The sequence below is a fragment of the Bubalus kerabau genome, chromosome 15 (genome assembly GCF_029407905.1).
Source record: "Bubalus kerabau isolate K-KA32 ecotype Philippines breed swamp buffalo chromosome 15, PCC_UOA_SB_1v2, whole genome shotgun sequence".
NCBI classification, from domain to species: domain Eukaryota; kingdom Metazoa; phylum Chordata; class Mammalia; order Artiodactyla; family Bovidae; genus Bubalus; species Bubalus kerabau.
This window is the reverse complement of record NC_073638.1, coordinates 39249086-39266692: the sequence shown is the minus strand read 5'-3', so window position 1 is coordinate 39266692 and position 17607 is coordinate 39249086. Positions and strand designations below refer to the sequence as shown.

Here is a 17607-nt window from a genome sequence, read left to right as displayed (position 1 = left end):
AAAGACAAAGAGAAAACATACAAGTGTCTGTTGTTTCAGTGTGTCTATTTCTGTGACTCCAAAAGTAGTCTCCGCCTCTTAATATCCTTTCTTAAACTAAATTAAATGTAACTTCAGTTTTTGATCTTCATTTGTAATCCCACTGTCTCCCATAAGGGTGGTGCCTTTCTTCCTAGGCCTTCTGAACTTGTCCTTTTGCAAACTTTAAATTTCATTTTCCACACGACTTTCAAAAAGCTAAGATCATGGCATCCAGTCCCATCACTTTATGGCAAATAGGTGGGGAAAAAGTAGAAACAGTGACAGGTTTTCTTGGGGACCAAAAATCACTGTGGATGGTGACTGCAGCCATGAAATTAAAAGATGCTTGCTCCTTGGAAGGAAAACTATTACAAACCTAGACAGGGTATTAAAAAGCAGAGACATCATCGTGCCAACAAATGTCCGATTAGTCAAAGCTAAGGTTTTCCAGTAGCTGTGTTTGGATGTGACAATTGATCATAAAGAAGGCTAAGCACCAAGAATTGATGCTTTGGAATTGTGGTGCTGGAGAAGACTCTTGAGAGTCCCTTGGACAGCAAGGAGATCAAACTAGTAAATCCTAAAGTAAATCAACCCTGAATATTCACTGGAAGGACTTATGCTGAAGCTCCAACACTTTGGCCACCTGATGTGATGAGACAACTCATTGGAAAATTCCCTGACACTAAGAAGGACTGAGGGCAGTAGGAGAAGGGGGTGACAGAGAATGAGATAGTTGGATGGCATCATCAACGAAATAGATAAGAATTTGAGCAAAATCCAGGAGATAGTGGAGGACAGGGAAGCCTGGCATGTTGCAGTCCACGAGGTCACAAAGAGTAGGATACAACTTAGAGACTGAACAAATACCAGTTTCACCTGGGACATTGTATTTTCATTTCTCTTAGCCCCAGGGCCTTCATTCCTGAGTTCAGCCCTGGTTCTCAAAACCTCTTCTGGATTACAGTGCTTGCCTGGGAAGATAATGAGGACAATGAAGAAATTAAAGCCTGCTGCTGCTGCTAAATCACTTCAGTCGTGTCCGACTCTGTGCGACCCCATAGACGGCAGCCCACCAGGCTCCCCGTCCCTGGGATTCTCCAGGCAAGAACACTGGAGTGGGTTGCCATTTCCTTCTCCAATGCATGAAAGTGAAAAGTCAAAGTGAAGTCGCTCAGTCGTGTCCGACTCTTAGCGACCCCATGGACTGCAGCCCACCAGGCTCCTCTGTCCATGGGATTTTCCAGGCAAGAGTACTGGAGTGGGGTGCCATTGCCTTCTCCAAAACATAGCATTCCTTCTGCCTCAAACACACTTCCTCTTCCCTCTCCTCCAGAAAGCTTCCTCAAGCCCCAACACCCAAGTTAGATACAGCTCACACATGCTCATCTAGTACCCCATTCTTCCTCTAACACAATATAATTTACTCATCTGCTTTTTCCACTACATTGCAAGCATCACAAGAGAAGGGATCTTGTCTTTTGTTGTTGCCTTTTACATACCTAGTATTTGGTATAAAATGAGCATTCAATAAAAATGTAGAAAATGAGCAATAACTATGTAAACCATTGAACAAGTTGTTACTAAAGGATATCTTCTAATATAGTTATTCACAATATATTTTCATGTGGAAATATAAAACAGAATGTATAACATGATCCTTTATTATTTTTATTTTACTTTACCTTATTCCCTAATTTTGCTTTTTTTTTTTTTTAAAGCAAACACTTATTTAACACTATGGGTCAAGCGTGAATGCACACTTAGTCGCTAAGTCATGTCCGACTCTGCAATCCCATGGACTGTAGCCCACCAGGCTCCTCTGTCCCTAGGATTTACCAGGCAAGAATACTAGAGTGGGTTGCCATTTCCTCCTCTAGGAGATCTTCCTGACCCAGGGATTAAACCCGCATCTCCTCCTCCTCCTGCAATGGCAGGCAAATTTTTTTTTTTTTACCACTGAACCACCTGGAAAGCTCCTATGTGTCAAGCACTATCCATTTAATCTTCACAACAACCCTGTGAGGTAAGTAATATTAGTCTCCCATTTTAAAGATAAGGCAACTAAGAAATAAGGTTTTAAGTAACTTGCCTAAGAAATCCAGGATGCTGTATTCAATATATTCAATACACTGAGTACTTTTATAATTTTAAGTAAGAGATAAACAGACATTTTAGTGTAAAGTACCATTACAATATTCAGTAAAAGCACATATTTGCAGGATAAAAATCATTTTTGGACTCAAGTCTACACCTACAGTACACTTTCATATTTTACAAGACCGTTTCTATCTCTTCAGATTCTATATAGTTTTCTTTTAATAAAGTCTATGAGAATTGCTAATTTTGTAACAAATAAATGATATTTAATTGTGATGACAAGGTAAACAATGTTCAAAGGATTACAGAACTAAAATCCATTTATCTTTAAGGAATTCTAGTGTACTTTTGCCTGGAAAATCCCATGGACGGAGGAGCTTGGTAGGCTGCAGTCCGTGGGGTCGCTACGAGTCGGATAAGACTGAGCGACTTCGCTTTCACTTTTCACCTTCATGCACTGGAGAAGGAAATGGCAACCCACTCCAGTGTTCTTGCCTGGAGAATCCCAGGGGCAGGGGAGCCTGGTGGGCTGCCGTCTATGGGGTCGCACAGAGTCAGACACGACTGAAGCGCCTTAGCAGCAGTAGCAGCAGCAGTGTGTTTTTAATCTGACAGTCACCAAAATTCAACATTTAGTCATATGCAATTAAATTAAAATATTTCCATCAATTAAAAAACACAAAACCTTTACAGAAGGTTTTATGAAATCAAGAATTTGTAAATTAGAATAATGCTCATGATTTCAACAAAAAACATTTTTTAAGATGTGAAAAGACAGCAAATTTGTTCAGCTTTACAGCTGTATGCTTCAGCTCTCCAACTATTTGGTTTTAAACTTTTAAGTATCATTTATATAGAAATGGACTCAGAGGTGGACCACCTAATCTTCTTTGTCTCACCTACTGATATTTTTAGGGAGACTTTAAAAGAATATTTGGCCAAACAAATAAAGACAAAGAAAAACTGGTACTTGACAGACCTAATAAGGACCACTCATTTCCAAGAAGTTAGACCATAATTAAGCATGAAGGATAGCTATATTTAAATATATAATAGATGCCCTACAAGTTTCCCATTCCCAATTTCTAACACACCAATGTTTCAGAAAGTATGGCTCCACTTGGCTAAGCTAGTGTTACATTTAGGTAATGAAGTAAACATAACCATATACTTGGGACTAACATACATCTATAACCACAGGTAGCAAAGTTCTGCAATGGCTTCCCACATTATACAGCATAAATGTAAGAACATTAATTTTAAGACCTTCACAATCTGGCCCCCATATTTATTCTCATCTCCTTCTGGTCCCAATATAGTTTCTTATATAGGTTATTTCCAAAGTATACCACTCATGTCTGTAATCCCCTAACCTTCCTACTCTACTCTTGCTAAATCATTCCTGTTCACCCTTTACAACCTGTCTCCTCGAACTCTTCTCTAATCCTACTAGCCCACAATGACATCTCCTTCTTCTGGGCTTTTCCAACCACTTAATAACCAAGTCAACATTTGATAATTTTCATATACATTTTGAATTTTCTGTGTATAATCACCTTTTTTCTTAGGCATAATATAACAGTAAAGGGGATGGGCATGGGGGCAGGGGGGTAGCATGACAGGAAAATAACAATCAAAGAGTTAGGATTTCCGAAGTTCTAGACTTGCTCTGAGACTATATTTGAAGTTCCTGAATAAAGCCATTTAATTCTTTGTATAAATGAGGGCTGGTATTTGGTATTCAATCTAAGATCTTTAATGACAAACACTCTTTTTGAGAATGATTTGTGTCTTCCATAGTTGCTTAGGATGTTATATTACATGGCAAATGCAAAAAGAAATGATAAATTCTTGGTTGATGTGACCTGAGGAGTGAAGCCAAATACCACACTTGGACAAAGTCAGGGCTACCAAGCTGGAAGATACATACTGGCAAAAAATGACAGAGGAAGAACAAATAGAAGCATAAATATGGGAGACTCTACAAACAAAGAAATTAAGTTGAAAGTAAGTTTTGGAAAATTGCACCAAACAATGATCTCTGTGGACTTTCATAAATAATCTTCACAGTATTTGTGTTTTAGAATTCAATTAAACAAATACTTGAAGTCTAGGTAAATAGCACTATTTCAGGTATTTCATTCCAATACATTGTAACTCTACAAACCACTCACATACAAAACATCGTACTTACTGAGATCTCGACATTTAATAGTACTATATTCGAAAGAGATACAAAGATAGTCACAAGCTTCTCTCAATTCAGGAATAGATATGCCATCAGGACAACGGATTATTCCTGTTTTATAATAATCCTGAAAAAAAAAAAAAGAATGCATAAACGAATGCACAAGGTAGACAAAATGTATTTTTAAGATTGGGCTGATACAATTTTTTAAAATTGTGATACTCTTGAGATTTCTGAATTGTGGAATTTTAAAGTTAGGTAGGACCTCAGTTCACCTAACCACTTTTTCACTTTACTGACAGGAAAAATTTATGTCCAAATGGATTCCCTGACTCATCCAGTTATGAAATTATTTAACAAGAGAGATGAAGTTAGAACCCATGTCTCCTTATTATTTATGCATCTCTTCTCTCTACTGTACCATGCTAATTCACATGTATTCCCCCCTTACAAGTTATTTGTCTACATACCTACCATATATTTCTTAAAGAAATTTTAAGGAAGTTAAATGATATACTTTACATTACCTTAAATATTACCTGGAGAATTGAGCAAAACTTAAGGTTTTTAGTAAAGAACTTCAAAATCATTTCTAAGTATTCAAATATATGGAAACAGAACACACAATTATTCTTCTTCCAAATACTTTTCTTTGGTGTTTCCCACATAAGTAGAAACAATAATAGCTATTATTTCCAAAATCTACTTGAAACGCTGTTAGGGGCTGGCCCAGAGCTACAGATAAGTTACTCCATAGCTGAGTCATGGAGTTAACTGGTCAATACCATTAGGGGACAAATGGAAGTATGGGCAACTGAAAAAGCACTTCCCAAAAAATTAAGATCTGCCTCAACCTTCTTGATGTTCAGAGCCACAGTTAACACCATTTCTGAAGTTGCTACATGAATCAAGCAAGACATCTTCTGGTACTTTTCCAAGTACTTGTTAGTACTGATCACGATCAACTACTTTTCCTGTCTTGTACCTCAGGATCATCCCTCTCCTCTTCCCACAAAACTATTTAAGGAAACCATATTTTCAAACTGTGGAATAAACTGTCATGCTATAAATCAAACTTTTATCACTGATTAAAATTACAAGTAATGACTGTAGTACTAATTCAAATATTTCTCAATAGGTTAAAAAAAATTAAGTTTTAATACAAAAATGATAGGAAATACATTTTAGAGATGACTTTCAAATGTTCCTAAGTGTCCACCACTAGTTATATGCAACAAAATATTAGAATTCCAGTAGCCACATTTATTATGACAGCAAAAAATTATCAACTTCTTGTACTTAATAGAATTAGGGAAAGTGGAGTAGTCTGACTATAGAAATGTTACCACTAAACCCTTGAAAGAGCTGCCTATGCAGACCTAAGAGATGAATTATCCCCTATCTTATTTTTGCAAAGGTTATAAAATTCCTTTATTTTTATCATGCTATATTTACATACCAAAAGAAAATGAATTAAATGATATTAAAAAATACACTGGATACTTCCATAGCGATATCCAAATGCAATTCTGCTTTCAGTCCACGTACCTATCGAGAAAGGGTCAACTGACTCAATCAATACACACAAGAAACAGCACTTACCAGAATTGCTCGAAATACTGTAGAGCCAATTCCTTCTGCCACCTCATACTCTCCCTTCTCATTAGGACGTGTAAAGTTATGTTCTCTGCCAGATCCAAACATCCTATGGTAGCAAGTAATTGAGAAGTAAATCAATAGGCTACCCATGTTTTCATGTACAAAAGTAAAAAGGAATTATAATTTTAGCATTAAATTATCCCATTAAATTAGCCCACGAATATTTATCAGACATTTATTCTGGCAAATGTGATAAATGAAGGATTATAAAAAAATTTTTTTGTGGGAGGAAACAGTAGTAAAGATTCCCCATAAGAAAATAAAATCAATTAATAAGATTCAAAAGCTAAAAAACTTTCCAGTCCCTTTTCTTCAGGGGTGGAAAAAAAAAAAAAAAATCAATCTAGGAGAGATTCTTACACTAGTTTTGTCCAGAGAAAGACAAAAATGAAAGAGAGAGAAGAGGGAGAGAGAGAGGAAGGGGAAACTGCTATCTTCAATGCAAAGTTAGTCTATTAAGTAGCATGTATGGTAATCTAAACTAGAAAAAAGTAAAATAAGTATAGGCAGATCAGGTTATTTTACTTTTCACAAAACTATAAACGTAACAAATCCTGCACAAAACTTTTACACTGGCATCCTAGAACTGAAAAATAAGCAATCAAATACTGGGGTAGAGAGGAATGAAGAAAAGAACGAAAATTCTAAATAAGTAACGAGCTCATAATATTAATTTTTACAAAAAGAAGATGCAGATGAATTTCTATTTTTTCAAGTCATGTTGTTGGCCCTTTAACAGTAAATATTTAGAAAAGAGGCAATCTGCTAAATATGTCCTTCAAAACAAAAAGTTGAATGCCTAACTTCCAAGCAAATTTTTAAAGTGTGATTAAAAGAATCTGAACCTCTAAATTCAATGACAACATCATTCCTAAAGTCAATATAGCTGAACTAAGTTTCCTATTCAACAATTTCCCAATTTAAATAGTTCCCTCTTTTCTTGTAACACAGAACCTATAAAGAACAAAGCTTTCTTTTTTCAAAGTTTCCAAAAGAATGCCAACTGCTTTTTACAGTTCCCATGAATATTAATTTTCATCCCAAAAACATGCTTTCGTCAACTGACATGAAAAGAAGCCTTCACTGATTTGGAAAAAAAGAAGTGAGTCTTTCAGGAATCAAATGTCATGCAATTTTCTCAAATACTTGAACTTTTTACAAAAAAGGAAAGTTACTTTTCAGATCAATATGGATCACAAACACACAAAAAATCTTCTGGATTTATTTTTAAAAGAAAATGTAGCCTATCAGTTGAAAAATTTCAAATACCTACTTCTGCCTTTCAACTGTTTAAGTTTAGGTAAAAATATAAAATATGATCAGTGTTGAGTTATCCTCCTAAAAATCTCCCATGAACAATCTTTCCTTCAAGTTTTACTGTTGGTTGTAATGTCTTAGAAATAAATAAACATGCTTTGATTTTTAAAAAAGAGTCTTTCCTATGCTTCTAATAATGCCTATAGAGTACATGTATTTTTTTCCTTACAGATGTAAAGTCTAGAGCTAATGTTAAAAGGAAATATTTGTCTACCCAAAATGTAAACAGTGTTACATGCTGGCATTTTGTTCTGGATTCTGAGACACTTACAAATCATACACACACACATACACAGGTACCCCAAACAGTTACTCATATGCAACCAAGCAAAAAATTCAAGTTTTCCTTTTTAACCTCAGGCAAACTTCCATTTCACTTATGTGTTTCCTTCATTTTACATTAGAATGAATAGAAAAAAGGCACTAACTTTATAATTAATAGGTGTTTGATCCTACTTTTGAACACTTTGAAAAATCAATTCTATACTGAAGTTCCCATAACTACAGCCCATATTGTCTCTACCAATTCTAGAATGTGGTTCCCTTAACTACAAATTTTATATTAATTTATTACTCCAGACCAGTACAGATTAAGAGACAATTATTTCTCCTTCATTCTACTGACTAATTGTTAGCATTATTTCTTTAAAGTAAATACATCAAACTGATAACTCATGCTGACTTTTCAGCTAACCAAATGCTGATACCTGCTGTATCTGAAGATTTAATTTGGAAGCCACAAGTGAAGGAAACATTATCACTGTTAAATTCATCTTGTCAAATACAATCTATGTTTTCAGATCTTTAAGTATCCTGTCTTCATTTAAATACTGCATTTGCTATTTCTAGGTACAGCAAACATTATTCAAAATCAAATCAAGCTCAAGATCTGGCTCTACAATTTCTAGCTGGATTAACTTAAACAAGTTATTTAAATTTCATAGCTCAACAGCAACACTGTATTCCACTACAGAATTACTATAAAACTTTAAATTAAAAAAAAAAAGGCAATGGAAAAGTGCTTATTATTAATAATACAAAGAATCACAATAATACAAACCTGCCCAACATTGTATTTGGCTGTGCAGTAAAAATGGATGGGTCTACAACAAATCTAGTGTTATCCACTATAAGTGTCACTCGTTCTGACGTTCTTACATTCCGAGCTCCTTCTTTTGCATTTTCATACACAAATACCATTTCCCCAGACGTCTTACAGCTACTATCTGAACTTGATTGACTACTGTTTCTGCTGCTGTTCCCAGCACTGCTACTGGATCCATCTGGAGACGCTTTCTGGGGACGAGGACTGCTTGGACGAGAGGAACTGTGATCTTTCTCACGTTCTGAAATAAAGAGGTTAAACAAATTTATGCAAATTTTCTTTTAAAAAATACAAGAGATACATATATATCTTTTGAAAATAGTGATTTAGAAAAGTAGTTTTATATCACAGCAATTCTGCTTTTTTTATTTCAAATAACATTTTCACAAAACATCATCAACGTTCATTTATTTTCTAGAAATAAAACCTAAAACATTACATTGTTTTCTAAAACAATTAATTTTGTAGACTTTTTAATAAAGATGTTTACCTAACCAATGTTGACCCAGACTAAGATTAAAATTAAACTGAATTATATTACTGCTCTACTTAAAAATATACAGAAACAAAAGGAGTACAATATTCTAAGTCAAATAAGCAAGCATTGAAAGTCAGTAAAAGATTAATAACAATTTTAACTGTCCTAAATACTGAAAGTATTAATACTATTCTGAAAACACATAGTACAAACTTTGGACTCTTAACTACATTAATAAGGAAACCCCCAAACCAGAGATTTATCTCACAAAAGGAAGGTACCAAAGGAAGAAAATATTTTTACCACAGACACTAAGAAGTATTTATGTTTTCAAATGACTTTTAATGTTTTACCAAATTAGTTTAATAGCTGATGATATACTGCTTTCTTCTCACTCGCATTTTTGAAAAAAGCACTGCTAAAAATTGTATAGGATCATATTATTATTATCTACAATTTTAATATAAAGAAACACTGTTAAAATTCAGAAAATTTTCTTCAGCTGTTCCAACAGTTTACAAAAGAGAAATTAAAACTAAGATTTTGTGATGTTTCCTTTAGAGATTAGATTACTAAACTTTAAAGGTGACCTAAAAATGTACCTCCATCTCATCAGTTTCATCAGCTTTTGCCAAATTCCTTCATGACTCAGGCTACTGAGAACACTCTGTACAGCTTTACTGGTTATATAATTAGGCCTGCTGTATCTCCAGAGATACCGACACCTCCCTTGTAGTGCCTATTTCTACAATGTTGGTAGCACCCTAAAAGTAAAATTTGCTAAAGCAATAAAATAACTTATTATATTTCCTGTTCTCTTCCCAGATACTAAACTTTGCATATAACAAACTGTCAGCTCTTATTTATACTTTTGTTGGTTTTTAGCTTATTAGTATTATTCTGATTTTAAAGACCTACTTAGATACTGACAACCTCTCTACATAATAAGACCTAATATACATGATTTTTATTTATATGAGGTAATCAGAAACTGCCTCAAATAGTAAGTCAAAATATTTAACTTGCCACTTCTGAGGGAAAAATTAAAATCAGCAAGCTCACATTGTTTATGTACATCTACTTGAGAGTGGTGCTTTATAGTCACACAATGTATTTACCTAGAGGAATAGCATTCATTTATAATAAAGAGTAGGAAGGAATAAAGATCTGAGCTGTCAAGGGGGAAAAAAAACCTACTTCCACCCTCCTTTTCCTTCTCTGTTTTTTAATTAAATTTAAAATATTGTCAAAAATCAAGGTAAATAACTCCATGATGGTTACTCTTTCACCTCCTTTTTTAGTATGATTAACAAGGATTCTTATCAATAATTTACTACAGATTATTTTAAATAAACCACTGCTATATATCTCACAAGATAAAAATTACTTGAAAAAAATTTTAAATCTACATATTACAGTTGTAAAGGCTGTTCAAATTATTTCTAAGACTGTCCCAAACTCTGAAAAAAATTCACTTTAAAGTTTCATTTAATAAGTTTTTTTTTTTTAACAGTAAGAATCAAGCTAAGTTAAAACAGAAGCAACTGAAAAGAAGTAAGATGTTTATTTTACTGTAAAGTATTAGGCATAATTCACTGTTATTACTACTTTAAAAAGGTAAATGCATTGGGAATTTCCTGGCAGTCCAGTGGTTAGGTCTCAGCGCTTTCAGTGCCAGGGCCCAGGTTTGATCCATGGTCAGGAAACTAAGATCCCACAAGTCGTGCAGCATAGCCAAATTAAAAAAAAGAAAAAAGGTAGATGCATGCTTTTGAAACCTGTTGGGAAGTTTAGTTGATTTTACATACCAATATGGTGCTGCCGTGTTGGAGAAGTAACATTTCTAATACAAGGAGTGAGCTGTGATTCTGTTCTTTCATGGGATGAGTCTCGTGATCTGTCACTTGACCTTCGTCTATCTCTTGATCTCTCATGTCCCCCACTAGCACCATGTAGACTCATTTTGGTGTGGTCGACAGCTCCTTTAGCAACACGTGAGGGAGTGCTGATAAATTAGAAAAGAAAATTAACCATAAAAGTAGAACATGAAATTGCAAACGCTTTCTAAAAAAACTCCCAATTAATATAAAACTACTAATATTCTGAAGTGCAACAGTCAAATGCTATTATACTTAACAATTCTGAAACCTAATTTATTTTAAGCTTTCAGGTTTTATAAATTCTGGAACACTATGTCTTTAAAGATCACATACTCCAATTCAGTTTTTTTAAGGATGAGAAAACTAAAGCCCAGAAAGGTTAACTGACTGTTGAGTTAGCAGCATAGTAGAAGAGGTAGCAGTAGTAGTACCAGCAGTCGAGACCGACCAAATCTCTCAAATATAACTCAAGTGTTCTCCTGGTTTTTCTGATTGTAAGGGAAAAGGAGAGGGTGAGCATCAGCTTCTGGAACTCTTAAACACTGAGGTATGGGACAAAGTAATTGGTCTTGCTGCCAAATAAAATAAGAATACATGCTAGGGACTTCCCTGGTAGTCCAGTGGTTAAGACTCCCCCCAAGTCCAATGCAGGGGGCATGGGACTAAGATTCTACATGCCAATGAAACACTGTCCAAAAGTAATTAAAAAAAAAAAGAATACATGCTAACTCCAATCAATTCATTTCGATTGAACTCTCTTGAAAAATTTTGAAAAGCATTTTTCAAAAAAGCTAATAGCACTGACTAAATAAAGTTACAGAATTAAAAATTTTTAAACATCTTACATAGAACAAATTTGCCCATGGGAAGTGAGTAACTGAGGATGATTAAGATATTCTAGTTGACAGCATTCATTCACACAATTATTTATTAAGTTATATGTACTATGTGCACAATGCTACTAGATGCCAGGATGGAAGCAGCTTCCTTAGAATGCTTATGATTTAAGTGCAGCAGTTATACATGAATATTCCATTTAAACAATGTAAACAATTCAAATGTTATCCCAAATTTAAAATATGAAATAATTAAATGTATCTCAAATAAAATTAATAAATGAATGACAGATAATAAATGCTCTAAGATCTCACAAGAAGAAGATGTTACTGTAAATCGCTGGTGAACCTGGCACAAACAAATAGCTAAGATTTTAATAATCAAGTACACTGCAAGTAAGAAAACTGATAGGAACAAAAATGAAAGAGCCTAACCTAAGGCAGGTGAAAATTTACCATCTTATTAGCAAACAACGTAGTTCATCATTTAAAAATATTAAAGTGCTTTTCAGAAACAGGAAAAAGATAGGAATCAAAGGAACTTCATGGCTTCAGAGTCATAAAGACTTAAAATCAAATTGTCTTTTAATACTTAATTGCTCAACATGTTGAATGCTAACTTAACATTTTGGAACCTTAGTTTCCTCATCTGTAAACTGCAGATTCTATTGACTTTCTAAATTTAATATGAGGATTAAATGAAGAATAATCAGTAAACTGACCAATAATGTGCCTGGCACAACAGAATCACCCACTAAATGTTACTTTATTTAGTTTTAACAGGTGATGACATTAAAGTTCAAAATCACAAGATTTTGCTCAGAGTCGCATGGAATTTTAGTAGATATGCTCGTAACACTGTAAGCTAATCCTTTCAATTTATTCCAGTAGCCTCTTCCATGATGTTACCCTATTGTCCTTCACCAAAACCACATTATTTAAAAATTTAATCTTGATGAGTCAGTTTTAAATCCAACAATGCTCAGGGATCATCTCCTCTGATTTATTAGCTGTAACACTGTTATTTTAGTGGTTTCTTTCATTATGAAGATTGTTATCATCTCACTGCTGCTAAGTCACTTCAGTTGTGTCCGACTCTGTGCGACCCCATAGACGGCAGCCCACCAGGCTCCCCCGTCCCTGGGATTCTCCAGGCAAGAACACTGGAGTGGGTTGCCATTTCCTTCTCCAATGCATGAAAGGGAAAAGTGAAAGTGAAGTTGCTCAGTCATATAAGACTCTTAGTGACCCCATGGACTGCCGCCTAGCAGGCTCCTCCATCCATGGGATTTTCCAGGCAAGAGTACTGGAGTGGGGTGCCATTGCCTTCTCCATATCATCTCACTATAACAGACTAAAAAGACAATAAATAAGGCTGACTCTGTATCTACCCTAAGAGTGACTTCTAAGGAAATAAAGGCAACTGACCAGTTTTTATCAGTCATCTGTCTCTTATAAATCTACAGAAAGAAAAAAAGAACAAAACAACCCTCTATTCCCACCTTCCTTCCAGTGAAAAAGATCAGAGTAGGATCACATCATTGGAACATAATTTTTTTCTTTAAATAGAACAAATCAAAAGATCATACTTTTAAGCTAAAAACCTTACAATAGGAACAATGGAATTTCTGACTCATCTCCTAAAGTAGGAAAAAGAAAGGAATCCACAATAATAGAATAAGCATTATATACTGGAAAAAACCCTCAAATTATTCTAGCTAAGTTTTAAATGTACTAATAAACACATTTTCTAAATATGAATCTAATTGATAACAGATAAGATACACACACAATTACAACTAAGGCAAATGAAGGATAAATGTTCAGTAAGGGCCAAACCAACTGATTAACTGAAAAAGGATTTCAACTAGACATCTTCATAGCCGAAAGATTAAATATCACTAAGTATTTTGCTTAAATACTGGCTTCATTTCTAAACTGTTTAGACATTAAACAAATGCAAAAGGTGTCATAATATATTCCTGTTCCTTTTTTTCATTCTCAAATGGAATGCACTCTGAATGAGACCTTCAAAATCAGATGTCATGGAAGACTAATTATGTCCTACTCTATTTAATTAAATAATTTTAGATCAGGAAAGCACTCTAAGGGCAAACATAATTAACAAGTGCAAATGAAAATGAGGACAAGCAAGTTCATAGAGGATAACTCTGTTTCATGTTGCATCTAAGAGTTTGGGACACATGAATTGAGAACAGGAAAGGAGATGAAAAGTGTATCAGCCCCAACACCTGCTTCTAGCCAAGACAGAGAAACAAGGACTAAATTTACCTTCCTGTCTGAAACTACCCAAAAGCAAAATATATGAAACAATGACAAGACATAGGACATTTGGAAAAGAGAGTAATCCCTGGAAGATGAAAAAACAAATCAGATAAGGCTAACCATGGGCTTCTTTGGTGGCTCAGTGGTAAAGAATCTGCCTGCCAATGCAGCAGACATGGGTTCAATCCCTGGGTTGGGAAGATCCACTGGAGAAGGAAATGGCAACTCACTCCAGTATTCTAGCCTGGGAAATCCCACGGACAGAGGCGTCTGGAGGGCTACAGTCTATCGGGTGGCAAAGAGTCGGACACGACTTAGTGACTGAACAACAACAACAAAGGCCAACCACTGCCCCAAATGACTACCTTGAGAAGAGTTCTCGAGTAAAACACAGAGAGGCAAAACCCAGGCAGAAGCTGATGGACTCTGAGTTAAGGATGAGGAGCTGAGAGGTTGGGGACAATAGGTGGCAGAGTCCTAAGGAAAGAGTATACCAAAGAGGGAAGAGCAGCACAGAGAAAACCTCAGCAATCTGCAGTCTAGTACCAATCAACAAACACGTGAGGAAACCTCATTAATGAAGCTGGAGAAACAACTGACTCAGAGAGCTAGAGAAAACACTGCCCAGGACTCGTACAGAGCCAGGAAAAGAGCCTGTCTCTCTCTCCCCACAGTGAGGCTGAGGAACCTCATAAAAGGGCACTAGGGGGGGAATCTAAAGGGTCTTGGCTATCAAGTGGGAAATAATTAAACCTAAACTGAGTACTGTCCTAGTCACATCCAACGAATGCTAATAGTAAGATGTAAAAGAATCAAATCGTTTCCAAGTAAGTAAACTAAATCCTAAAACAAAGCTCAGGAAAATTTATAGGAGTATAAAAATATCCATCAGCCAAACAAGGTAAATTCACAATATATGGCATCCAGTTAAAAATTACCAGGCAAGCAAAAAGGCAGGAAAAAACCTCAACTAAAACCAACCCCAAACATCTTAAAATAAGAAAACTTTAAAATTAGATACACATCTTAAAATTAGAAACAAAAACACTAAGAGTCATTATAACCATATTCCTTCAAAAAGTTATGTAGAAATATAGAATATTAAAAAGATACAAATCAGACTTCTAGAGACAAAAATGGTATCTGAGATGAAAAATACATTCATCTGGAATTAATGGAAGATTATACATTACAGAAGATTCATGAATTTGAAGACTGCAGTAAGAAATACCCAAATGAATACACTATTCATTATAGAAGGATAAATTAAGCATAAGTGAGCTATGGGTCAACTTTAAGAGCCCTAATATAGGTATAAATGGAGTCCATAAAGGAAGAAAGGTGAGGAAAAGAAAAACATTTGAAGAAATGTCTTGAAATGTAATTAAAACTACAAACCCACAGATGCAACATGTACAACAAATCCCAAACACATTTTAATAAAAAATAAAACTCAAAATGATAACTGCTGGCAACCTAAGATTGTTATATCCTGTAAAAATATCTCTCAAAAATAAAAGGGAAATGTATTTTTATACAAACACACAGAAAAAGATGAATGAATTAATAATGAACAAATCTGCACTTTAAGAAAATTTAAAGAACAAATTTAAAGAAAAAGTAACACCAGGTGAAAATATGGAAGTGTTAATCGTTCAGTCATGCCCAACTCTTTGCAACCCCATGGACGGCAGCCCATGGACGGACAGGCTTCTCTGTTCATGGGATTCTCCAGGCAAGAATACTGGAGTGGGTTGCTGTGCCCTCCTCCAGGGGATCTTTCCAACCCAGGGATTGAACCTCCAGGGGATCTTCCCAACCCAGGGATTGAACCTCCAGGGGATCTTCCCAACCCAGGGATTGCTAGCCGATTCTTTACCATCTGAGCCTACACAAAGGAATTAAGAATACTGGAAATAGCACAAAGTTTGGGAGGAGAGAAACAGAAGTACAACATTATAAGGCTCTCATATGACACGAGAATTATTTAATATAATGAAGGTAAATAGTGATAATTAAAGATGCATATTAAAAGCTTTAAAGCAACCACTGAAGTACAGAAACAAAGAATTATAGTCAATAAGCCAATAAAGGGGATAAAATGAAATCATAAAAAGAGACACAATCCAAAAGATGGCAAAAGGTGAGGGAAAGATAGGGAAACAGGAACAAATGGGACAAACAGAAAATAAACAGCAAGATGACAGACTTAACCTTAACCACATCTATAATCACATTAAATGTACATAAGCCATAAAAGGTAGAGATTATCACACTGGATATAAAAACCAGACCCAACAAACAGTATGCCCCATCTACAAGAAGCACACTTTAAATATAAAGGTACAAAGAGGTTCAATATAAAAGGATAAGGAAAGACAAATTATGCTAACACTAGTTAAAAGAAAACAAGAGTGGTATATTAATATCAGACCAAGTAGACCTCAATACAAAGAATATTACCAAGGCAGTTTATAAGAATAAAGGGGTAAATTCACTGGGGTCTCCTGCACTGTAGGCAGATTCCTTACCAGCTGAGCCACCAGGGAAGCCCCTAAGAGCACTTAACAATCCCCAAAGTTCTTCTGCCTTGTAACAGAGCTTCGAAACACATGAAGCAAAAAAGGACTAAAATTATAAGGAGAACTCCACAATTATTGTCATGGATTTCAACATCCCTCTTAGAATATTTAATAGAAAAAGCAGACAGAAAATCAGTAAAGAGGAGTAAGATTTGAACAGCACTATCAACTGGCTTAACCTAACTGACATTTATTGAACATTTAATCCAACAAGAGCAGAAAACTCATTCTTTTGATATGCACATAGAACATTTATCAAGACAGAACATATTCTGGGCAATAAAACAAGTCTTAATATATTTCAAAAAAATTCATACAAAATGTGTTCTCTGATTACAAGTGAATTAAAATTTAGTAACAGAAAGATACCTGGAAAATTCCCAAATATTGGCAATTAGATAACATCTTTGTAAACAACCCATGGAGCAAAAAAGAAATCAGAAAGGAAAAGAGAAAATTTTGAAGGGAAAAAGCCCAGTGAATCAAAATTTGTGGAATGGCATGATATTATAGCAGTAGTTAGAAAGCAAATTATATCTTTAAATGCCTATAATAGAAAAGAAGAAAGGTCTAAGAAAAATTACCTCAGTTTCTACCTTAAGGAACTAGACAGGGATTTCCCTGGTGGTCCAGTGGTTGAGAATTCACCTTGCAGTGCAGGGGACACAGGTTTGATCCCTGGTCAGGGAACTAAGATCCCACATGCTGCAGAGCAACTAGGCCCTCGAGCCACAATTAGAAAGGCAACCTGCAGCAACTACCGAGCCTGCAAGCCACAGCTAGACAAGCCACAGCTAAGACCCAGACCCAAGGCAGCTGAATAAATAGTTTTTTTAAAAAAGAAACTACACAAAGAACAAAATAAACCTAAAGAAAGTAGAAAAAATTATTAAAGAACAGAGTGGAAATCAAAATAATAGAAAATAGAAAAAGAATTGGGAAAAAAAAATCAATGAAAACAAAGGCTAGTTCTTTGAAAAGGTCAATAAAATTGATAAAATATCTAGCCAAACTGGGCTTCCCTGGTGGCTCAGAGGGTAAAGAATCTGTCTGCAATGCAGGAAACCTGGGTTCGATCCCTGAGGCAGGAAGATTCCCTGGAGAAGGGAATGGCTACCTACTCCAGTACTCTTGGCCTGGAGAATTCCATGGACA

General features: G+C 35.2%; 1 protein-coding gene across 9 annotated transcripts in view; it reads right to left on the bottom strand.

The window, feature by feature from the left end:
* BTBD10 (BTB domain containing 10) overlaps positions 1 to 17607 on the bottom strand; it is a 74568-nt gene that overhangs the window by 14244 nt on the left and 42717 nt on the right. For all 9 annotated transcript variants that reach the window (XM_055548583.1, XM_055548584.1, XM_055548582.1 and 6 more), the window contains 4 exons: positions 10677 to 10873; positions 8346 to 8631; positions 5912 to 6014; positions 4316 to 4436 (listed from right to left, as the gene is read on the bottom strand). In XM_055548583.1, coding sequence (XP_055404558.1) covers positions 4316 to 4436; positions 5912 to 6014; positions 8346 to 8631; positions 10677 to 10873 — 707 coding nt within the window. The remainder of the gene's footprint in view (positions 1 to 4315; positions 4437 to 5911; positions 6015 to 8345; positions 8632 to 10676; positions 10874 to 17607) is intronic.